At 36.7% G+C, this 26,042-nt stretch overlaps 1 protein-coding gene across 1 annotated transcript in view; it reads left to right on the top strand.

The window, feature by feature from the left end:
* WDR70 (WD repeat domain 70) overlaps positions 1-26,042 on the top strand; it is a 287,174-nt gene that overhangs the window by 53,273 nt on the left and 207,859 nt on the right. Inside the window, exons 6-7 of the mRNA XM_019983020.2 lie at positions 522-581; positions 4,783-4,916. Of these exons, the coding sequence (XP_019838579.1) occupies positions 522-581; positions 4,783-4,916 (194 nt within the window). The remainder of the gene's footprint in view (positions 1-521; positions 582-4,782; positions 4,917-26,042) is intronic.

The following is a 26,042-nucleotide window of genomic DNA, read 5'->3' as shown; positions in this document are numbered from 1 at the left end:
CTGTGCAAATTCTAAGATAAATGTGTTGTCTATTATAAGTTAAGTGCATAAATACTTTAAGGTATGCCCAAGTACCAATGAAAAGAGGACTTTAAGAATTTTCTGTATGGAGAGGATCTTAAAGTTTCATACAACCTAAAGAATTTCTTAGGTTTAGCTTTTTAGAGATATAAGATAAATTTATTATCAGCTCAGAGTGACCAATTGTAATCTATCTAGAAGTTGAGAAATGATATACTCACACTTTTTATTTCCAGTCTTTTAAAGTTTTGTGTTAAAAAGCCAGTGATGCAATTTTTAAAAATTAAATTTCCTGTGAATGTATGTAGTTCCTCTCAAATATGGTATATTACTTTTTTAAAAATTTTATTTTGTTTTTAAACTTTGCAATATTGTATTGGTTTTGCCAAATATCAAAATGAATCCACCACAGGTATACATGTGTTCCCCATCCTGAACCCTCCTCCCACCTCCCTCCCCGGTATATTACTGTTTAATGTCATGGAATTTTCTTTTTTCAGAATCCTGTCCGAAAGATCCCTGACTCACATGAAATAACGCTAAAGCATGGCACTAAGACAGTAAGTTTTAAAAATTTAATTATTTTCCCTCAATGACAGGCTCTCATGGAAAAGTGAACTAAAATGATATACTTATATTAAGGCCATTATACAATCAACTGATATCACAAAGAAATTGTGATAGACATTTCCTTAATGATGGACATTAAGGAAAACAGATTACCTTTCTGTTCAGTCAAAATAGCCATTGCATTTCATTTAAAATAGGAACACTTATTCATTAAGGAAATTTTTATTGTTATTGTTAAGGAAATTTTCATGGTTATTGTTGGCTTTAAAACCTCTTTCTTCAATATAGGAACACTGTAAATGAAAGAAAGAAATGAAACTCAAATACTTTTTTGTATTATAGTGTGGGAAAATTTCTCATTACTGTTAACTTCATTTCTGTATCAGTAAGAGGCCTGAGTTCGTTTTTTAGGTGGAAGTTGAGATAAGAAATGAACATAAGCTTAGTATGACTCTAAAGATTACATTCCTTAGATTTATGGATTATATTTTATAATTGTCACATTTATTTATGTTATTTAAAAATTCAGTTCAGTTCAGTCGCTCAGTTGTGTCTGACTCTTTGTGACACCATGAACTGCAGCACACCAAGCCTCCCTATCCATCACCAACTCCCAGAGTCCACCCAAACCCATGTCCATTGAGTCAGTGATGCCATCCAACCATCTTATCCTCTGTCGTCCCCTTCTCCTCCTGCCCTCAATCTTTCCCAGCATCAGGGTCTTTTCAGATGAGTCAGCTCTTTGCATGAGGTGGCCAAAGTATTGGAGTTTCAGCTTCAACATCAGTCCTTCCAATAAACACCCAGGACTGATTTCCTTTAGGATGGACTGGTTGGATCTCCTTGCAGTCCAAGGGACTCTCAAGAGTCTTCTCCAACACCACAGTTCAAAAGCATTTACATTTTTAATTTAAAAATTAAAGCAGTGTAAAAATTTTGAGGTGTAAGATGAAATCATTTTGCCAAGTCACTTCAGTCATGTCCAACTCTTTGCGAACTCATGGACTGTGCGACCTCATGGGCTGGAGCCCACCAGGCTCCTCTGTCCTTCAGATTTCCCAGCAAGAATTCTGGAGTGGGTTGCCGTTTCCTTCTCTAGGGAATCTTCCTGACCCAGGGATGGAATCCATGTTTCTTAAGTTTCCTGCATTGGCAGATGGGTTCTTTATCCCTAGTGCCACCTATCTTATTGTAAAAAAAAAAAGATTTAATAGTATTTTATTAAAAATGATAGTTGAGTGAATGAAACTTGCTTGTGAATGAATAAAAGAATAAAATTATCTTGGTTTCCCTTTATAATGAAGCAAGCTTTTTTTCTAATAGATGTCTGACATGTAAAGAAGTAAAATCCCATAACGAGGCAGAAAAATATCAATCAATAGAAATAGATCCAGAAATAATGCAAATGATAGAATTAATAGCCATTTATGCTAAAATAATGATATTTTCCCCACTGAAATTTTTACTTTTGAAAATATTGTTTCCATAAAATGGTTATAAAGTACAGTGGGTTTATTATTATTTTAAATGAAGTAAACAGTAAATATTATAAATGTCCTAATTTTGATTTTTGCTATGGTAAATATTGACACATAACTTGCATAAACAGACATTTTTAGGGGTTCTCAAAAGATTTTGAGTGTAAAAGGTCTTGAAACCAAAATATCTGAGAATTGCTGCCTTTCATTGCTGCCATTTCCATCTAGTTCTTTATACTATACCTACTTTTTATTAAATCACATTTTTATATTTTTATTCTGAAATCATGAAAGAATTTTACCAATTTTCAATTTCAGTAAATAAAAAAAATTATAGACTACTAGTACTTAAAAAGGAAGCTTTCCTGCCATTTAGAGATTTTTGCAACAGGTAGTTCTGTTAATAACAGATAAATAATACATTTTATTTAAATATTCATATATATTTTTTCCTTTTAACATTTTTAAAAATTTTATTTATTTTAATTGGAGGCTAATTACTTTACAATATTGTATTGGTTTTGCCATACATCAACATGAATCCACCACAGGTATACACATGTTCCCTATCCTGAACCCCCCTCCCACCTCCCTTCCTGTACCATCCCTGTGAGTCATCCCAGTGCACCAGCCCCAAGCATCCAGTATCATGCATCGAACCTGGACTGGCGATTTGTTTCATATATGATATTATACATGTTTCAATGCCATTCTCCCAAATCATCCCCTCCCGCCTCTCCCACAGAGTCCAAAAGACTGTTCTATACATCTGTGTCTCTTTTGCTGTCTCGCATACTGGGTTATCGTTACCATCTTTCTAAATTATATATATGAGTAAATATTCATATTTTTTCAAAGCAAATTTTATCTTTAAAAATGCATAAATTAAAATTAAAAAATAAAATAAATGTATACAATTTAAACAATACTTTGTTATTTTACACGTTAAAAATCAGAGCTTCTAGTTGTACTGTTAGGTTGACTATTTTTTTTTGGGGGGTGCGGTCCTGCCTTTGCATATGTATTTCAATTTCTTGGAAATAGGTCTTTTTTTACATGTCTATTTCTTTATATGTCTGTTTCAAATATGTCTGTTTTTTTTTTAAACTAGTTTTTGTAAAAATGTTTACCCATTCACAGAATTATAGAGAATACTGAAAGGAATTCCCATATATGTGTATCTGAGCCTTACCAGTTGTTGACATAAGGCCCATCTTGTTTCCTGTATACTTTACATTTCTAATAAATCTCCTTTCCCCCATGCCATCTGCCTACCTTGTGGGATTGTTTTAAGCAAATTCCAGATTTCATATGATTTCTTCTGTAACTTAACTTTTCATGTCTATTTAGAGAATTGATTTATAGTAACTTTCTGTATGGCCTTCCCTTTCTTTATTTCAAACTGTGATCCTTTTTCTGTCTTCTATATGACAATCACGTTTAATGTGCAGTCCAAATGCAGTTCTTTCCTTCTGAGAGGCAGTAGATCCAGGGACTAACTACTTTGATGAGAATGTTAAATACAGCTCAAGAATAGTGAGCTACACATTGGATATTTGTATGTGAGTTGGACCTCAGAAAGTTAACAGGGAAAGCAAATAGTTTATGGAACCAGTATAAGTGATATTATAATGTGGCTAGTTACTTATAAACTCATGTTTAAAAATAATTATTTAAGGTGACTATACTTAGAGTCATTTAGCCATATTCACAAGATAATAATTTCCACTTTGTTTTGTTAAACTGATTTATGGTTTCTACTCACATGACTCATTTTGGTAATTTTAGATTCATGTGTTCTTCATTTAGTAACAGTCAATCTTAAAAGGCTTTCTCAAAATCTTTTACTGAAAAAGTGGATTGTTTTTAAGATACCTACTTATATTCCAAGGCAACTTAAGTGTATCACATGAAATTGCAGTGATAGCTAGCTATTCAGAGTACACGGTAGAGAAGCTGGGATGAAGCTGGTGATTCGATTAAATTAAAATAGATAGCCAGTGGGAGTTTGATGTATGACTCAGGGAGCCCAAACCTGGTGCTCTGTGACAACCTGGAGGGATGGGGTGGGGAGGGAAGTCAGAGTGGGGTTCAGGAGGAAGGGGATAAATGTATGCCTATGGCTGATTCATGTTGATGTATGGCAAAACCCATCACAATATTATAATTATCCTCCAATTAAAATAAATAAAAAAATTTTTCTTGTATTTCAAGGAAATAATATAATAACAAAGTCAAATGATTTAGAAGGTGCTGTCCATTTTTACTTTTCATAAGTAATAGCAGTTAGTGATCTATATTTTCAGCACCTATAAGGTAGGAAGTAGGGTTAGAGAGGAGAAGGGAATGGCAACCCACTCCAGTATTCTTGCCTAGAGAATCCCATGGACAGGGGAGCCTGGTGGGCTGCTGTCCATAGGGTCGCACAGAGTTGGACATGACTGAAGCGACTTAGCATGCATGCATGCATGCATGCATTGGAGAAGGAAATGGCAACCCACTCCAGTATTCTTGCCTGGAAAATCCCAGGGACAGAGGAGCCTGGTGGGCTGCCATCTATGGGGTCACACAGAGTCAGACACGACTGAAGCGACTTAGCAGCAGCAGCAGCAGCAGCAGCAGCAGCAGCAGGGTTAGAGAAAGGAAATGGGGGTTATAATTGGCTATGAATAGTTTCTCTCCATTTAATTTTTTATTTTTTTTTAAATAACAGGTTTCTGCTTTGGGTCTGGATCCCTCAGGTGCCCGTTTGGTGACTGGAGGATATGACTATGATGTTAAATTTTGGGATTTTGCTGGAATGGATGCTTCTTTTAAGGCATTTCGATCCCTTCAGCCCTGTGAATGGTATGTATTATGCAACTTAAGATCTTCATTTTTGAAGACAGAGTCTCTGGTCATTTGAATTCCATTTATGGTGAGTTTTATCAGAATACAGTAAGTTTACATGACTGTATTCTACCTTCGTTATTCAGATGAAAGGAAAGTATACCTTTTATTAAGTTCCCTTTAGTTACAGGAATCTGTTCTAAAAACATTTTCTGTTTTTTGTTGTGTTTTTAAAAAATATTTGTATTTAGAAATTGTTACTTTGTCTAGTTTAAAACACTTCAGTAGCTACTGTGTAATATTATATATATGTGTATAGCATATGTTAAGCCAATAGCCAAGTGCTAGTGGGTGCTGCACTGTGCAGGTATGGTCAGCTAGCATTGTATCATAAAGGGCTTTACGTGTTGCTACTGTAAGCCACCCTCTTGTTTCTGTTTTTGACCACCTTTGATCTTTTAGCTTATTGAATATCAGAAATGGATTTTTCTGGTGAAACTTGTTAACTTGCTGATACAACATGATGTATATTGTAAATGAGCTTTCAATGATGAGATTTAAAAATATTCAAGATATGTGGATTAGCTGAAGTTATTCAGACCCAGTTTCACTCTTAATGTGAATGGGGTATAAATCTAGTTTTGTCTTCAACCTGAACTTGTAGGCTTAATGTCTTTTTGCTTAATCTCCACTTGTAAACTCTGGGTTCCATTAACTGTATAAACAAAGTTCCTGTCTCTGGACTGTTGAGCGTTTGCTTCCGTGACCCTTTTGTGGTGAAAGTGATGGTTAAGGCATCTAAACGAGATGCTGGGATTTTTCTGCAGCCTGTCTGAAGTAAAAATTTGAAAATTTGCTAAATAGATCATGTCAAATAAATAATCAATTGGAAAGGAAAAGACAAAAAAACAAAAACAAAAAAATACAAAAAGCCCTCCAGTATCTCCAATGATGGCTGTATTTAAAATAGCTCTAATGATTTAAAATAGTGATGTTCATCTTGAGTTAGTATGATGACCTTTTGAAAATGTACATAAAATATGTTGTTTATATCCCTTTTCCCCACATGATAGTCTCTCGATACATAAAGGGATTATGCTTTCCTTCTGTCTTTGCAGCTGTAACGTGACTTGTTCAGGACTATCCAGTGTTTTTTTTTTTTAATTTGTATGTACCAGGTCTTAGTTGCAGCATGTGGGATCAGTTCCCTGGGTTCCCCAGGTCGCCTGCATTGACAGCATGGAGTCTTAGCCACTGGACCACCAGGGAAGTCCCTATTCAGTGCTTTGTTAATAATCAGCTCTGAAGAGAATACATGTCTCATGAGTTTCAAGCCAGTGCTCTATTATTTATTAAAATGTGTCATTTGCTACACTGTTATAATTGAAAATGCAGGAAAAAACCAAGAATAAGCTTATTTTCTCTTCTACAATTAAATTGTTGCATCCTGTATGTAATTGTGAGCTATCAAAGGTTTAGACGGGAAGAAATAGAATTCTTGACAACATATAAAATTAATATAAAGCTCTAAAATTGCAAATGTTACGTGAATATTACTCCTTTAAATCATGACAACTATTTAACTTTGCTGTCACTTGCTCCTGATCTCTAAGTAATGTGACTCTCTCTGCTTTTTATGATTTTTTTTTTGACTCGTGCGTATATGGTAAGTTGCTTCAGTCATGTCCAACTCTGTGTGATCCTGTGGACTGTAGCCTGCCAGGCTCCTCTGTTCATGGGATTCTCCAGGCAAGAATCCTCCATGAGATTCTCCAGGCAAGAATATTGGAGTGGGTTGCCATTTCCTCCTCCAGGAGATCTTCCCAACCCAGGGATCAAATCCTTGTTTCCTGTGGTTCCTGGCATTGGCAGGCAGATTATCTACTGCTGAACCACTGGGGAAGCCTTTTATTGGCTCAGTGTATATTTTATATCTATTTACCTATTCATCTATAATTCACTTTTTACTGTAAACAATTTCAAATGGAGAGACAAATAGAGGGATTAGTACAATAGCCATCTACTCTTTACCTAGATTTAGCAGTTATGCTGCTGCAGCAGCAGCAGTTACAAATATGTTTTTATTTATTTCAGCTCATTTTTGTAATTTTTGAATTATTTAAAAGTGAAGACACTGTTAAATAATCCATGAGTTATAGACTCATGGATGGGGAGACTCAACCAGTGGTTACCAGTGAGGAGTGGGGAGAGGGGTGACATAGGGGTATGGGATTAAGGGGATACAGACCACTGTGTATAAGATAAATAGACAACAGAGGTATATTGTATAACAAAAGGAAATATAGGCATTAGTTTGTAGTAATTTTAAATGGAGTATCATCCATAAAATATTGAATTGCTCTGTTATACACCTAAAACTAATATTATAAATCAACTATAATATTAAAAAAAACACAGACCTTTCACTTTGAAATACTTCAGTGTGTTCCCTTTAAAATGACAGATGCTTTCTATGTAAATGTAGTTCTATTTTTACTTTTAACAAAATTCTTTAGAATTCCTCAATATATCTAATTAACATTCCATATTTAAATTTCCTCATTTGCTCTCAAAATGTGTTTTAATGCTGGTTTGTCAGACATGGATCCAATCAAGTAATACACAACACATCTATTTTGTACCTCTCTTACTTATCTTTTAATCTACAGTGACCCTTCCTTAAGCATTTCTTTCCCATAACTTTGTTAAAAGACAGGTCTAGTTGTCCTCTATGAGATTTTTCCTTCCTGATTTTCTAATTGCTTCCTTTTGATATCATCTAAGTTTTCTCTTTATCTCCCATATTTCCTATAGAAGATCCAAAGGCTTGATTATAATCCATATTGTCTAATATCAGGTGGCATGTATTATCTGGTTGTTGTCAGTATTAGACTAGAAATTAAGACTGATCCCTGGGGTAAGTTGGAATATCTGATTCCTCTATTGTAAAGTTAATATTACATACTTGAAATAGGCAAAACCTTTGTGGGAAAATACCTTGGTACCACGTTAATATCCAGATTCTGTTTATCCTTTCAATTAATAAATTTAGCATCCCTTGATTATTCATACCTGAATCATTTATTTTGTTTCATTGAGTATTGCAAGATAGTGGTTTTCTAAATCTGCTATTTCATCTACTTTTACTTGTTGGCATTCTTCTAAAAGAAGTACTTTTTCTTCATTAACTGATATTAATTGATTCCCCTGAAATACAATTCCTGCTGAAGAGTCAGGATAAATGCTTAGTTATTACCCTTTTATTACTCATTTTTAGCTTACAGATTAGTGTTGTTAAATGAGTTGTTGCTATTGGTGATGATGATTGTGTTTTTTTTCTTTTGCAATTACCAGTATTTATGATTTTAAAATTTTCCTGTGTTTCAGTCAGTTGGAGTCATTATTTATTTATTTTTTTTTTTGATTTTTAAGTTGTCCAAGATTTGGCCAGTGGGAGTCCCTGATTGCTGTGTTTTGACATGACCTTATTTGTCTTTAAAAGCTTACTTATTATCCTAGTACATGCCTTTCCAAGTCCCAGAGTAAGGATTTTTCCACAGACAGCTGTTTTGTTATGGGAGTGGTATTCAAAGACTAAATCTGGTTGCTGCACATGTTCACTGATATTGGGGTATCATTACTTCTTGACCTTTTCAGTTGAAAGAGGTGAAAAATATAGGTATGTGTGCTCAAATAAAGAGGTCATTTGATATTTCTGGTTCAAAATTTTAGTAAACTTTTAATTTCAGAATATTTTTTAATTTACAGAAAAGCTATAAGGTAGTTCAAGTACCCAGTTCCTCTTATTATTAACATTTTACATTACCACATCACATTACACTTGTGACAATTAAGCCAAGGTTGGTGCATTACCATTAGCTCAACTCTAACCTTTATTTGGATTTCACTTTAAAAAAAGCAATATCCCAAGATACTACATTACATTTAGTCTTCAGGTCTGTCTAGTATCCTCTGGTTTATAATAGTATCTCAGTCTTTCCTTGTTTTTCATGACCTGGACAGTTTTGAGGTGTACAGGACAGGTATTTTGTAGAATATCCTTTGATTTATTATTATTTCTTAAATGATGTTTTTCTCATGGTTAGACTGAAGCTATGGGTTTTTGGGCTGAATATCACAGAGGGGAAGTGCCCATAACACATTAGAGAGGTACATGCTATCGTGTTTGTAAGATTTCTTCACTATAGAGTTACTTTTTCCTCACTTTTCCATATGCCATTCTTTGGAAGCAAATCAATAAATGCCGCTCACATTTGGGAGAGTGGAAAAATTAAGCTCTTCCTCCTGGAGGGGATGATAATTACATAAAACTTCTGTAATGGTCAGATCTTTGAGTTTTGCTAATTGCAAATTTGGTAAATGTGCAATAAGTTCTTATTCAGTTAATAACTTGATACATATTGCAAGAGGCAGACTTTGGTGTGCCATTAGAAACCCTTCTTTTTTTTGACATTGATTTGCTAAACAACTTTTTAGATTAAGTTGTTCACTTATATGAGAATCTATGCATACCAGTTACTCAGCTGAATTCTTTTGTCACTCATCTGCATTATTTCTATTTTATCTGCCAAGAAAACTTGAGGGAATCTGTTTTCAAGATATAAAAGCACAGTGTGCTGTTTTTAGACCATCTCCTCACCTGTAATAAAAGATGTCAGAATTTGGCTGATATCCAAGAAGCAGCATTATGATGAATAAGTGGGTGTCAAAGATGTATTCACACCCAGAGGAGCCCCAGAGCCATTCAGGAGGGGAGGCAGAAGTTCTCAGTTTAGGGGTGAGACTGAGGCAAGGTGTGCTGGATTTGGGGCACCTCTGATGAATTTTGCCAAAGGACTAATGCTGTAATATTCTTAGCCTCATTCTCACTCTCCTGGGACACCTTGAAAAGAGTGATGTTAAATGTTTTCTTGATCTGCCAATATAAAAATCAAGTTAAAAAAACTGCTTTTGTTGGTTTACCTTCTTTTTGAGACATTCTTTGGTACCTTGAAGTCTTGTTTAACTTTGTTTTGGACTTTTGCCCCTTATCAATATTAGGTTAATGGATCTCTGGTTTCTAATGTCTTCTTTTGTCATTTAGTGAAAATCAGTATCACATTTTCTCTGATCCAGTCTGCTGCTGCTGCTAAGTCGCTTCAGTCGTGTTCGACTCTGTGCGACCCCATAGACGGCAGCCCACCAGGCTCCGCCATGCCTGGGATTCTCCAGGCAAGAAGATCCAATCTGCCAGTCACTTTTTACTTTCTTTGTTTCCTCACAGATTCTCAATAATTATGTGTTTATATAGATTTAAAAATTATTGATTGAATCCTTGAGATCACAAACCCTTCTGTTGTATTCTCTATGCAAAAAATGTAGATGAAGTAAAAACTTTTCATAAAATATTGAGAATTTTTGAATCATTTAGATAGCTCAAAATAAGAATTTTTTAAAAAATTTCTTATCTTCAGTCCACTTAAAGATGACTACTTTCTGTTCTCTTCTTTTGAAAACATTTAATTAATGAAGTACTACATAAAGTTATTTTTTCATTCAGAAATTAAAACATTTCAGATAAAACTAAAGTTCTGTCTTTATCATCTTCATTTTAATCTTTTCCCCAGGTTTTATCATTGTTTTCATTGTGTTAAATTCTTTGAGGTTTTTTCATGCAGTTATCAACAAATATCAAATGTATATATCAAAAAACAAGTACATTTTATATTTATTTTCATAAATAGTATAAGGTGGTTGTTATTCCATAATTTTTTCCACAGTATTGCTTGGAGATTTTTTATATCATGACATGTATACTGCTATATTCTTTCTAAATGCTACATAGCATATTATGTATAATTTGCCATAGTTAAGTGGTTTTAAAGCTTTAATTGGTATCAGAACCATATGAAGGGCTTGTTAAAGTATTAAGTGCTATGCCTTACCTTTAGAGTTTCAAATTCTTTAGGTTTGGGGAGGCTAAGAATTTATATCTCTAACAAGTTCCCACTTGCCACCTTGATCTGGGGACATACTTTGAACACCACTACACTGATTAGCTATTCTCCCCTTGATGGACTTTATGGTCGCGGCAACTTTTTTACTATTCCAAATAAATGATGAAATGATTACCTCTATACCTTATTGGTCGTATGTGTAAATTGAGTGTTTCTCAAGATCAGATAGCAAGAAATGAAATGCCTTTTGTTTACATTTTAAAATGTTGACATTGTCGCATAACCCTCTTTTGGTTACCCATTTTGTGAAATGTGACAGGGGTTTATCCCTGGGAGACAAGGAGGCAATACAACTGTGTATTTTGTTGTCTGTGCATAAATTAAGTAACATACGTGCAGTGACCAATCAGTGACAGACTTTGAAACAAGTGCTGTGATTGGCAATTGAAGAGGATGCCCAGTTCTATTTGTATAGTGATTTTTGGACTGACATGCTAGTAGCAAAGTTTGTGCTTTATGCGGTTACTCACAGTTAGTATACCATAGTAACTGAAATTTGAGCTGTGTTGTTGGGATCTGGTATTATTTATCTGAACCATGGCAACTGAAATTCATGCATATCAGAACCATGCAAAACAAGGGTTGCCTGTATTTGATATGAAAAAGAAACTCAATGGGACGTACGGAATGAGTTTTTTTTTTTTATTGTTGAAAATAAATTATATCCCTCTACTATGATCTTCTTGTCTGCTAATGATTAACAAGTTAATGATTCATTTGGAAACTTGTAAGCCTGGTGTCTTGCTTTAAGTTCTGGGATAATAGTCAATAAAGTGTTTTTTAGTCAGATGAAACATAATTAATAGTATTGATTTAAGTGATTATGCATTTACATTCACTGTTGAGAAAATTTTTTGCAGTTTTTTTTACTGTACCATAATGGTTTTCAAGAGTTCATCATTTGTGTCAGATGTTCAACCTTTTCAAGTGGATACATTCTACTATTTTTCATCAGGTGATTATTGTTTTAAATTTTCTGTTTTAACAGATGTTAAAATAAATTTCCACTTAGAAAGTCCACCAAAGACTCATAACTGAAAACACAGTTGTTTTTGGCCATGCATTATAGAGACTTTCTTCCCAAAGCATTTTGTGAATGGACGCTTACTGCTGCTGCTGTTGCTAAGTCACGTCAGTCGTGTCCGACTCTGTGCGACCCCATAGACGGCAGCCCACCAGGCTCCCCTGTCCCTGGGATTCTCCAGGCAAGAACACTGGAGTGGGTTGCCATTTCCTTCTCCAATGCATAAAAGTGAAAAGTGAAAGTGAAGTCGCTCAGTTATGTCCGACTTTTAGCAACCCCATGGACTGCAGCCTACCAGGCTCCTCCGTCCATGGGATTTTCCAGGCAAGAGTACTGGAGTGGGGTGCCATTGCCTTCTCCGAGTGTATTCCAATTATGTTTTAGGTTCGTTTAATAATAAAAATGGTCTAACACAGTGGCCCCAACCTTTTGGCACCAGGGACTGGTTTCATGGAAGACAGTTTTTCCACAGACCCAAGGAGGAGGGATGTGAAGGATGATTCAGGCACATTACCTTTGTTGTGGACTTTCTGTCATTATTACGTCAGCTCCACCCCCGACCATCAAGCATTAGAGCCACTCAATTGTATGAACATTCAGTGTGAAGTGACACAGCCCTGCATACTTCAGTAATTTCCCAGACTTTGCATAATTACAGATTTCTCAAACTGGGGTTTATGGGTGTATTTTCAGAGGCTCATGAATTCTTTTCATTAATTTAAAAATTTTGTTTTTTTCCTGTTGATAATCATTTAGCACAACCCTAATGCCTTCATTTGTTTACCTGTGTGTTTAAAGTAATCTGGGCTCAAATGCTACTTTCACTTTCAGTTGCCTTGGCCTCCTGAGAAAGGAGCAGAGACATCCTTCATAATATAAATGATAAAAGCGAAGTGAAAACTTGTTTTGTCATAAAATGTTATATGAACAAAGTTTCAAAGTAGTTATAATAGAGACAATTGGTGGGAAGATTGAGTCACCACCATAACTCAGTACAACAGTGATGTGCTGTGCAGGCAGCAAGCATTCATTAACTTGTTTATCTGATGGCAGATGAGAGGACTATGGCAGAGGAATATAGTCAGTTTATCTCACAATAGAGAAGTTGTTTCATTCTTTATAATATTGTTTCAGCAAACAGCATCTTAAAATTAATTTGAATTTCTTTGGTTCTTTTGTTTTAGTATTTACTTTAAAAAATTCACTTTATTGAGGTTTAATTTTATATGCCATAAAATTCACTCATTTTAAGCATGCAGTTCAGTAGTTTCTAACAATGGGGTTGTGCAACCACAATCTAATTATCATCACTCTAAAAACAAACCTCATTCCTGTTTGTGGTCACTGTCCATTTCCACCTCCAGCCTTAGGCAGCCACTCATCTGCTTTTTAGGTGTGCCTTTTCTGGATGTCTCAGATAAATGGAACCATATGTGATCTTTTATGTGATCTAATATGTGATCTTTTGCATCTGGCCTCTTAGCAGAATATTTCTGAAGTTCACCCATGTTGTAGCATACATCAGGACTTTTGTTCCTTCTTATGGCTGACTAGCATTCTTCATATATATATGTGTGTGTGTGTGTATACATATGTGTGTGTATATATATATAGAGAGAGAGAGAGAGAGAGAGAGAGAAAGCATATTTTGTTTGTCCACTCACCATTTGGTGGATGTTTGGGTTGTTTCCCGTTTTTGGCTATTACGAATAGTGCTGCTATTCAACATTTGTGTAACAAGTCTTTTAATGGGCATATGTTTTCATTTCTTTTAACATAAATTGGGAATTGCTAGGTCATAATGTAAATCTATATTTAACATATTAATAACTTGAAAACTGTTTTCCGAAGTGGCTATACCATTTTAAATTCCCACAAGCAAAATAGAAGGTTCCAGTCTTTCTACATTCTCACCAGCCATCCTCCCCACCCCCATGCTATGCAGCTTGTGGGATCTTAGTTCCCTGAAAGTGAAGTTGTGCAGTCGTGTCAGACTCTTTGTGACCTCATGGACTATATAGCCTACCAGGCTTCTCTATCCATGGGATTTCCCAGGCAAGAGTACTGGAGTGGGTTGCCATTTCCTTCTGCAGGGGATCTTCCCAACCCAGGGATCGAACCCAGGTCTCCAGCATTGCAGGCAGACGCTTTATCCTCTGAGCCACCAGGGAAGCCCCTGACTGGTGATGAAACCTGGGGCCATGGGCAGTGAGTCCTTAACCATTGGACTAACCATTGGTCACCAGCATTTGTATTTGTCTTTTTGATGATAATCATTCCTGTGGGTGTGGAGTGACCAGTATTTACTTTTAAATTCATTGCAAATCTATACTTTGATAAGAGTTGTTAGAAAAAGGAGCCTCATTATATATTCACACTCAGTCTTGCATAGCAAGCTTTTATTTATTTGCAACTAATCTTGGGTATCATCAATAGAAAAGAAAAAGTTACAAGATAACGTCATTTGTTGAGTCAGTGCATGTGTGTGTGCTCAGTCACTTAGTCGTGTCCTGCTCTTTGTGACCCCATGGACTATGCCTGCCAGGCTCCTCGGTCCATGGGGGTTCTCCAGGCAAGAATACTGGAGTGGGTTGCTGTACCCTCCTCCAGGGGATCTTCCTGACCCAGGGACTGAACCTGCGTCACGTGCATTGCAGGCGGATTCTTTACTAATGAGTCGAGAGTTAGTAGGTTAGTCAAATCACGAAAGTTATTCTTGGTATGTCAGGATAGTCCTGGGAATGACAGAACTTTCTTGTGGTTTACTAATTAGAAAGGAGGTTGTTGACATGATCTGTGTAGAGGTCAATATGGGATTGTGTGCATCACCAAAAGCTTTACTATGAGGTGGAAGATGTGTGGGAAAGCACAGTTAATATTCTTTTGTACCTGAATATATTGATATTTTCAGATATTTTCATTGTAATAATATATAAGCTTAAGGAATTTTTTTTTTGCTTAATTTCCTGGGTTTCTGTTAACCCTCTCTGTCATCAAGTTACACAATTTGTGTATTTTATTTCATTGACTAAAAACTAGTGACCTCTTGAGTTGTGTGTCAGATGTCAGCAGCTCTTCAAAAAGACCTTTCCTAATAATCCTATTAAAAGTAGCTGATCTCCCCACCTCTGTACCACCACCCACTCTATGCACTGTTCTGATTTGTTTTCTTTATAGCACTTACCATTAGCAGAAATGACCTGTTTTTTATATTTGTTTACTTGTATTCCAATACCTGGAATAGTGCCTGGCATATAGTAGGAACTAATTATTCATTAAATAAGTGGTAAATAATGGAATGCTTTCATATTTTTCTCCAAAAATTTCTTTTTGCTTAGAATAAGAAGGCATTTCCACCAAGATGTGCCCTCCTTTTTTTTTTCCAAAAAGAAAGGAAGTATAAAACTGCCTTTTCCGGCAAAATTGAAAAATTTTAACTTAAACCATATCAGTTTAGGGTAAATAAGGAATTGGCAGTTTTTGAAATCTCTGGCTCTGCACTGTTATGATGCATTGGGCTTCAGGTCTCGGGTTGGTATGTTTCGCTCTTTACGAGCTAAATAATATGATATGTAATCTCAAGGTAACTGCTTAATGAATTTTATTGCATCTTACCATTTCCATTCATTTTATATTAAAAGTGACTGCCACTGAGCTGTGATTTCTGCTTTTTAAAATGTCATTTGTAGTCCTTGGCATATATCTATTAGTTTCTTCTTTTGATTAAATAGTTCCAGAGTTCAAAGAAAAAAAAAATCCACCATTAACTCATATTTCGTCTTCCTGAGTAAATGCTTGATTCAGCAATGTAAAAATTTCTGTTACAAGAAATCATAATGGATGAGTCATTGCTCTAGCCATTGGGCTTGGTGCTCTGCCTAAGTAGCTGACCTTGTGTCCTGTCTGTCAGTGATTGTGGAGGTAGAAGGAAGTTTCATTACTCTCCCAGACTTCCGTCGAAATGGCCCCTCCCTCTTTCTTTTCTATAGCAAGCTGATTTATATTAAATTCACTTCTTCAACTAGTCTACAGTCAATGTGCATGATGGATAAGAACAAAGATTCAGTGTCATAGAAATCTGCATTTGAATTCTGCTTTTACCAATTCATTTTCTGTGTGACTAGGCAGGTGTGATCACTTTGACCCTTGCTTTCTTTCCCTGCAAAACAGAATGAGTAATTCCATTTCTTTGGGTTGTGATAATAATTAATGAATAATGTATGCAAAATGTGTGGCTCAGTGCTTGGTGCTTAGTAATGCAGTGTAAATATTAGCTCTTATTATCTTGGTATTGTTTAGCATGAAGGAATTTCAGTACACAGATTCACACATTGTTATCTTTTATGTTTACTTCCCATTACTAAGATTTTGTTGGTATCCTAAGATTGGATTGTATCTCTAAACATTTAGGCTATTGTTTAAGCTATTGTCTGTCCTAATTTTCTTTCTGGATACTGGCTATCCAGATCTATTATTTCTTCTCCATTTCCTTTTTCTTCTTTCTGACCTAGTTCTCTTTATCTTCTTTTTTTTTGCAACAGTCTGAGAATCTTTTAAATCAGTCTGTGAATTTCTTACTGTTTTGCTTTAGTTTTTTATGGCTTTTAATGAACTTTTAAAGTTCATTAGCTTTTTAAAAATCACATTTATTGGGGTATAATTTATATACACCAAAATTCATCTTTTTTAAGTGTATAGTTTTATGAGTTTGGGGAGATGCATGGTCATATTATTACCACACCACGTGGTAGTGGTGATAATATGACTAAGCACAAGTTATAGAACGTTTTTGTTATCCCAGAGAGTTCCTTCTAGCGACTTTGCAGTCTTTCCTGTCTCCTGACCCTTAGAAAACCACTGATCTGATTTTGTTGTTGCCTCAATCAATAGGGTTTCCCCCATTTTATTGTTTTGTAGTATTCTGTTGTATGAATATACAACAGACAGATTATCTGTTCACCGGCTGATAGACATTTGGATTGCTTCTAGTTTCTAGGTATTATGAATCAGTCTGCTATAAATATTTCCATATAGATCTTTTTGTAGGCAGATGTTTTCATTTTCTTGGGTAAATACCTAAGAGAGAATTGCTGGACCATACGCATTTTGTGTGTTAACTCTATAAGAAATTGCTTAACTTTTCCAAAGTGCTGAATCATTTTTACTTTCTTAGGAGCAGCGTATAAGGATTCTAGTCATTTCATGCTTACCTACACTTGGTATTATCAATATTTTTAAATTTAGCCATTCTTTCCCACTTTTGTGTAGTGTTATATGCATGCATGCATGCTTGGTTGCTTCATTCGTGTCCAACTCTTTGCGACCCTATGGACTGTAGCTCGCCAGGCTCCTCTGTCCATGGGATTCTCCAGGCAAAAATCCTGGAGTGGATTCCCATGCCCTCCTCCAGGGGATCTTCCCCACCAAGGGATCAAACCCATGTCTCCTGGATTGCAGGCAGATTTGTTACCACTGAATCACCTAGGAAACCTGTTGGTGTTGTATGCTGCTGCTGCTGCTGCTAAGTCGCGGCAGTCGTGTCCGACTCTGTGCGACCCCATAGACGGCAGCCCACCAGGCTCCCCCGTCCCTGGGATTCTCCAGGCAAGAACACTGGAGTGGGTTGCCATTTCCTTCTCCAATGCATAAAAGTGAAAAGTGAAAGTGAAGTCGCTCAGTTGTATCTGATTCTTAGCGACCCCATGGACTGCAGCCTACCAGGCTCCTCCATCCATGGGATTTTCCAGGCAAGAGTACTGGAGTGGGGTGCCATTGAGTTGGGTTTTAACTTAAATTTTCCTGATGACTGGTTGAGCATCCTTTTATGTTCTTATTTGTGTTATTTTCTTTGGTGAAAGTGTCCAAATCTTTTGTCCATTTCTAAATGGACATTTCTAAATGTCCATTTCTAAATTCAGTTGCTTGTCTTGGATTGGTTGATAAAGTTCTTTATAAGATATGTTTATCACAAATATTTCCTCTCAGTCTGTATCTTGCTTTTCATTTTCAGGATAGTGTCTTTTGAAGAACTGCTTTAATTTGCTTTTAAATATCTGTGCTTTAATTTGCTTTTAAATATCTGTCCTTGCCTATTTTCTGCCTTTGTTAGTATAAACCATATTTTCTTGAAACTTTTTTAGATAGGAAGATTTCCACAAATATTTATTAAATGAAAAATAGTATTCAAACAAATCTGATTTTTGTAATATATAGCTTATATATTTCTGTCTTTCTGTTACAAAGGAAAGTTTAAGAGATTCCTTCTTGGGAATGGACATAAAATTACATAGGAGTAATGAAGAACTTCTGCTTTCTCTAATATGGCAAAACAGCATGAATTGCTTTTATAATTAAAAAGGTATGTTATACTTTAGAAAACAAAAGCTAACATAGGCAAAATTAAATGACAAATTATAAGCTCATAAAAAGTTGACATACATTTTGAAAGCATTGGACTGCTACCTATACATAATACATGAGTTTCTACAAATCAATAAAGAGAAGTATTTGAAAAGTAAAATTTTCAAAGAAAACAACAGATAACCTCAGAAGAAATGCAACTGACCAATAAACATATACTCAACTTCACTAACAATTGAAGGAAAAAAATGAAAATTTTTCATCTTTGCCCATCCCCTGTTTCATCTTTGCCCTGTAAGATGGGCAAAGATGAAACAGATCTCTATTATCCTATGTAGCAAGAAGACAAATTTGGGGAGAAAGAAAGAGTGGGCTATCAGTTATTAAGCTGTTTTTCTAAAGAACAATTTGATAATATCTGTCAAGATGTAAAATGTAAACTGTGTTGATAAGATCTGGAGAAATAAGCACTTTCAGGCATTGTTGCCTGGAGTGTAAGTTAGTTCCATTCTATGGAGGGCAATTTGGTGTTATCTTCCAAATTATAAACATGGATACATACTCTTTGACCCAGGACCCAATTTAAGGAGCTTCTTTGACAGATATATCCACACATGGAAATGACCAAGGAACCCTGTCCCTGCTTAGTCGCTCAGTCATGTCTGACTCTTTGTGACCCCATGGATGGTAGCCTGCTAGGGATTCTCCAGGCAAGAATACAGGAGTGGTTGCCATTTCCTCCTCCAGAGGATCTTCCTGACCCAGGGATTGAACCCCCATCTCCTGTGTCTCCTGTATTGCAGGCAGATTTTTTACCCACTCAGCCATTAGGGGAGCACAGGGACAAGTTTATTTATTGCAGCATTGTATACAATAGACACAGATATGCTTTCTTGAATTTTATTTTTACAATGAAGCAATGACAGTCTGAATATGTGCTCATTTTCCATAAAAATTTTTATTTGTAGGTATGTTCTTTGTCTTTCATGCTATACAACAGCTGTTAGCAAACTGTGGTTATGAGAAGTCGCTTCAGTCATGTCTGACTCTTTGTGACCCTGTGGACTGTAGCCTGCCAGATTCCTCTGTCCATGGGATTCTCCAGTCAAGAATCTTGGAGTGGGTGCCATGCCCTCCTCCAGGGGATCTTCCTGACCCAGGAATTGAACCCATATCTGTTAAGTCTCCTGTATTGGCAGGCAAATCTGCCTGCCAAATTTGATTGAAGGGCCAGATCTAGTTCCTGGCTGGTTTGTTTTCGTGTTTTTTTTTTTTTTTTTGTATAGACTGGTATATAGGTGGTTTCCCAGGTGGCACTAGTGGTGAAGAACCCGCCTGCCACTGCACGAGACATAAGCAACACGGGTTTCATCCCTGGGTGGGGAAGATCCCTTGGAGAAGGAAATGGCAACCCACTCCAGTATTCTTGCCTGGGGAATCCCATGGACAGAGAAGCCTGGTGGGCTTCAGTCCATAGGGTCTCAAAAGAGTCGGACACGACTGAAGCAACAGCACAGCACACACCCAGGCTTCCCTGGTGGCTCAGACAGTAAAGAATTTGCCTGCAATGCAGGAGACCAGATTGGATCCCCACCTCAGGAAGATCTCCTGGAGAAAGGAATGGCTACCCATTCTAGTATTGTTGCCTGGAGAATTCCATGGAGGAGCCTAGTGGGCTATACTTCATGGAGTCGCAAAGAGTTAAACACGACTGAGAGACTAAATACAAGAGTTGGTTTTGGCCTTTTTTTTTTTTTTTTTGGTGGGGCGGGACTTGAACTAAAAATTATACTGTTAAAAGATTAGAAAACAGAATTCAACAAGAAAGAATACGTGACAAAGATTGTATATGGCCTACAGAGCTTAACATATTTTCAGTCTGACCCTTGACAGTGAAAGTTTGCGATCTCGTGTCTAGAATCTCTTCCTTGTTATTTTACTTCCCTTGCCTGGTGACAGAGAGGCTGTGAATAGATTCATCTTGAGTCTCCTCACTTCCTTAAAGAATAGCTTGTAGCTGGTGGAACAAACCTATGGTCCAAGGGAGTTTCAAGGGGCTTGGGGAGTAATCCTCTCAAGGAAGTTTCCACTTCACGTGTTGTATATTCTGTTTTCCGGGAAGCTATTTTGTTAGAGTTCTGACTAGTTGGTCCATTTTTGTTTTGTCAAGCCCTGTGTCATCTCTTGAGCATCCTTTTTAGCTGCTAGCGGCCTAATGTGATAACTGTTTTCATAAGGGCAGCCTTTCTACTTTGAGAATGTATTTCCCTGTGAATTCTTGGTTTGTGGGATATTTTCATATAAGGCTGTGTACTCTTTGGGGGAGGTATTTTTCTAATCACTCTAGTCCTTTTCTGTAAAAATTTCTGGGTAGTTTGTATCTTTCAGGTCTTTCGGTTTCTAATTCTGATATTTCTACCTATTGTTATGTTTTTTGAGGTTATTTCTTTTGATATTTGGACTAGGGAAATCTAATGCGTAACTTGGTAGCTATTATTTGTACAAATCTTCTATAGTTCTAAGGAGGACCTTCCTTTTTTTTTTTTTTTTTTTTTTTAGTATTTAGTGATGTATTTAGCTGTTCCAGGGCTTAGTTGCCCATGTGGGATCTTCAGTCTTCGTTGTGTGATGCAGAGCATCTTTTTTTTTTTGAGTTGTGGCATGTAGAATTTTTATTTGCAGCATGCAAGATCTTTTACTGTGGTTTGTTGGATCCGGTTTCTGGACCAGGGTCGGAACCCTGGCCCCCTGCAAGGGGAGCATGGAGTCTTAGCCGCTGGACCACCAGGGAAGTCCCAAGGACCCTGTCTTTATATTCTTTTTGCTCTGTCTTCAGGTTCTCCCCTACACTGACATTTTAACATTCTTGGGTGATCTTTCAAAAATCCTTAATTTCTAGTCTTATGTTTTTATTCTTCTCCTAAACTTCGAAGGGCTTTATAGTTGTCATTATCTTTCTGCCTGACTTCACAGCATGAAGTTTTGTTGCAGTTAGTTCATTGTCCCCACTTTCTCCCTTCCTTCCCCTGTCCTTGGTCCTTTCTTCATCCTCACCTATACTCCATGTGCTTCCTGCCTCTCCAATTTCTTCCAGATTCCTCCTTCAGGGTTCAACTCAGACATCTTCCTTGCTTAAATCTCACTTAGAGCACTGCAGCAGTCTCTTTTCCCCCACTATACCTGCCAAACTGCTTAATACAGTCCTGACGCATTTTTACTGAAACTTATGAATGCTTTGCCGTGATTTGTAAAATCCTATGTGATCTGGCCCCTGCCCACTTCTCTTTTTTCAGTTTGCTTCAACAAAATGGCTGCGGGATTTTACACAAGACTTATTTCCTGCTTAGAATGCTCTCTCTATGGCTTGCTGCTGCTAAGTCACTTCAGTCGTGTCCAACTCTGTGTGACCCCATAGATAGCAGCCCACCAGGCTCCCCCGTCCCTGGGATTCTTCAGGCAAGAACACTGGAGTGGGTTGCCATTTCCTACTTGCTCCCTACTCACAAACATCCTTAGCTTCTTTGTATGCTTAGGTTCCACCAAAATGTTGCATTTCTAGAGAGGCTGTCTGAACTAGGGCTCTCCCACTGTTGCTCCCTCAACACCTTTTATTCTTTGTTAAATGCTGAGCTCCTGATGTTCTGCTATTAGAATTAAGACTTGAATTTTTCTTAACATATCATAAAGAAAGCTGTTAGGAATAATTAGAGCAAGGACTTAGTTTTTGCTAATCCTTCTCATTGGTTGGCTGTTCTTGATCATATTTCTGTAATCCTCAGAAGATACGAAAATGTACTGTTTAAATATTTAGGTTCGTTGTCTTTTACCATGGAGCTTGCTTGTGAAATCATATAAAATCATGAAACTTATAATCTGCACTTGAGTGACAGAGTAATTTTATCACATGTATAAGTAAGAATATGCATTTTAATGGGAGAGTTATTGATTAGCTTTAGTGTTTATTCCTGGATAGAAGTTTTCTGTGGCCTTAGTTTTGTTTGACAGATATATTATTTTGTAAAGTTACTACTGGCTTCCTAACATTTAGTATATTAAGCCAATAGGTGATATATTCCTAATTAATTTTGCATTGGAAATCTCTTCTTAAGTATAAAAGCTAAAATGTTGAAGTAGCTGGAGATTTATTTCAGCATGGAATAAATCAGTGTTTTTTGATATTCTCATACAGAAACCTTTGATAGTCTGTCTCGTGTTTCTCACTTTCTTGTCCTGTTCCAAGCACTAGATAATATATTTTACATACCTGGAAGGAACAGACAATTTCATCAAATTCTGTAGGAAGATGGCATGCCAATCTGAAACTACATTTTCTCTGTTATTGCCTTACATTTTCAAGAATATAGTAGTAGTTATATTTGGCATTGCGCTTGAGTTTTGTGAGTGGGTGCAAAAAATGAAAAAAGATTTAAGGATATTGCTCTTGAACATTTAGGTTAATAGTAATTAAAACACGTGCTAAACTTATACTAACTTGTTTTGTAATGAATTTGAAATATTCCATGTATTTGATTCAAATGTATTCATTACGATTGGCTATCAAGATTTTGTACCCCTCAAATAATCTTAAAGAGCCCTTGGAAGTAAAGAAGTAGTAAAAATAGCAACTACTTATTTCATATACTGTGCTAGCAGCACATAAATGTGTCTTATTTTTAATCTTCATCTCAATCCTGTAAGTGTTATTTCTCAAGGTTTTTCAGTGGAGGAAACCAGGACTCCGCAGCGGTATAAAGCCCGTACATGAACGCTATCTCTGGAGCTTCTCTGCATAGCGCTGTCATCTAGTTCCATCTACTAATTTGGAAAGAAATGGGGAGACTGAGTCTTGCAAAGCCAAAGGGCTTGCTCATCATCACACAGCTAGTTAGCAACAGAGTGAGGACTTGGATCGCTGGCCTCCTGACTCACATTCCGGTGCGCTTTTCACTATATCAGGACACCTTGGCTCCTGAGCCCCAAGTGACAGCCCCAGACAGCTGTGTTTATCTGTCTTGCATGTCCCAGCTTGTTTTGCTAGCAGAGCAAAAACTACTTAAAAGGATCCTCAATCTTCACCTCCCCACTCCCCTCCACTTATACTCGTATATTCCCACTTGCCCCATGAATAACTTCACAGAAAGAATTGTGCAATGTCACTAAGCCTTCCTCTGGTGTCAGAGTTACTCCCTGAGAGAACATTCACTTCCTCATGACTCCAGTTTACTGTCAGATTGCCTTTCCCTGTCTTCTCTTTGATCGGAATCTTAGTTGTTTAGGCAGGAATTTGAGGAGCAGATGTTACGCCCCTTGAACAAGCCCTTTAATTCTCCTTAGTACTGTGTCTAATGACTCTTAATCCTGTTCTTTTAACTCTGTGGCTAGCAGAATTAAGAGCAAAGTGGGCCAGGAATGGTGAGCTTGATGCTGAACATTTCATTTCAGTGTTGGCAAAGAGAGCACATAAGATGAGACAGAGGGAAAATGTTAGGCTTTCCTGTGAAACTAAGATGAATATCAGTGTGGAATTGATAGGATTTTGTATTTCCCTCCAAATGTGAATAGAGCAATTTGGTAGAGTTGATAGCCAGAGAAATGGAGCCACTGAACTGTTTCCACTACCCTGTCTTCTTAAATTTTGCTGTGTTCTTAAGATTTTCATTTCCCTTTGAAAACAAAAATGGTTCACCAGAAAAAAGCAAAGTTATTGCTTAAAGTACTTGATCTTTCATGGTTCTTGAAGAAAATTTACTTTCTCCAAATGGGAATCCTGTTAAGAAAGATAACACCCTGTGATCTAATTGGTTCATTCTATTCTCTTTATAGACTTTGGTTTAGCAGTCTCGGCTCACTAATCATCAAAATTCTGATCTGTTTGTTCATATATTTTAAAAAATTGGACTAAATGGCCTATAGCTTTCTCAGTTCCTGATTAATCACTTCAGATTTTGGTAAGTCAGAGGCTGATTAAGAGAGAGAAATCACAGTAATTTGAACAGGGAAAGCGTACTATAAAGAAATACTAACTGTATCATGGGATTGGTGTAATGAGGGATTGGCTACTAAAAAGTAAAGTGAACTCTGGAGAATATAGGAATAGCAAATAAGAGAAGCAGTCTTACTCATAGGATAGTTAAGGAAGAGGCTTCCAGGATTGAGATTTAGATCTTACTTGAGAGGGCAAGGTTGTGGCTCACTAAATGATAAAGAAGTTTCTGTGACAGGAGTACTTGCCAGAAACTCGGTTCACCTGATCACTCTGATACAAAACTGTCTGAGGGAAGTACCGGGGAATCTATTGGGTGCTGCTGTCTACTGATTGCTGTGCACTTCACAAGCCTGGTCTTGGAGCAGCTGCATCAGTGGCAGGGGTTGGAGACTGGAGAAGCCATGTGTGATGTAGGAACCCACCAAGAGGAATAGACAAGCTCCAGGGAGGAAAATCCCTTTCTCCTGCAATGCCTTTCCAGCACTCTCTAAGGACAAGACTTAGCATCATGCCAACTGGCATAGGGAAAATATTTAAAGGGCCCAAATCCCTTTTTGCAGAGCAAGCAGTGAAGGGTGAATTTGGAGCTGAGGGAGTAAATGAACGACTGGCACATTTGGTCAAACAAGTGACCTTATATTTTATTACTATTTTTATTTTATTTTATTTTTTTTAATTTAAATTTTATTTTTATTTTATTTTTTTATTTTATTACTATTGATGCCTACTTACGGACTTAATTTGAATTTGGGACTCTGGTCAGAATTTTGCTGAGAACCTCATTTTTTCCCAATATTTCAGAAAGGATGTCATGAGGCCAGAGAGACTTTTCTTTTATAGGAAGGAGGGACCCTGGGAGTAGCTTCACCTTCGCTTTTGTAGGTCCCTTTATCATGAGCATCTGGTTTGGGTACTTCAATTTCTCATCTGCTTTGATACACTGATCTTGGGGATTGTGGTGAAATTCCTGACATTGTCACATATATAACCTCAGAGCTCACTCACATCTTTGTTTGAATTATCTTTGCCATTGGAATCAGTACTCTGAATTTGTACATTAAGAATGACTTTTTGAAGAATAAATATTTCAGAAACTATCAGCTAGCATTTCATCATTTTACGTGAAACAGCATAAATTTTGAGCAGCAGTTTCTAGTCAGTGATGGCTGTGGCTAAAAGCAGTTTCATTGGTAAATATCTGATTTGGATTTGGTAACCAACCGGGAGGAATAACCTTACGCAGGCTTAACTAGACATACAGGAATTCTAACTTTTTGTGTATATTGTGTTTTTAGAAGACATAGTTATCACGGGTTAATAGTTTTTTTAAATGAAATACCTATTTATTTCACAGCCTTAATATTATAGACTTAGACTGTTTTATACATCAGTGTCTCTTAACAGTCTTATGGACTCTGGGAGAGGGAGAGGGTGGGAAGATTTGGGAGAATGGCATTGAAACATGTAAAATATCATATATGAAATGAGATGCCAGTCCAGGTTCGATGCACAATACTGGATGCTTGGGGCTAGTGCACTGGGACGACCCAGAGGGATGGTATGGGGAGGGAGGAGGGAGGAGGGTTCAGGATGGGGAACACATGTATACCTGTGGTGGATTCATTTTGATATTTGACAAAACTAATACAATTGTGTAAAGTTTAAAAATAAAATAAAATTAAAAAAAAATTATAGACTTAGAAAGTAAATTGGACTAAATGACCTAACGTTTTGTTAAAATTGTTTTACTGTTGAAG

This window comes from Bos indicus, chromosome 20 (assembly GCF_029378745.1).
Source record: "Bos indicus isolate NIAB-ARS_2022 breed Sahiwal x Tharparkar chromosome 20, NIAB-ARS_B.indTharparkar_mat_pri_1.0, whole genome shotgun sequence".
In the NCBI taxonomy this organism is placed as follows: domain Eukaryota; kingdom Metazoa; phylum Chordata; class Mammalia; order Artiodactyla; family Bovidae; genus Bos; species Bos indicus.
Note: the sequence above shows the minus strand (reverse complement) of the source record. Positions and strands in the feature narration are given on the sequence as shown.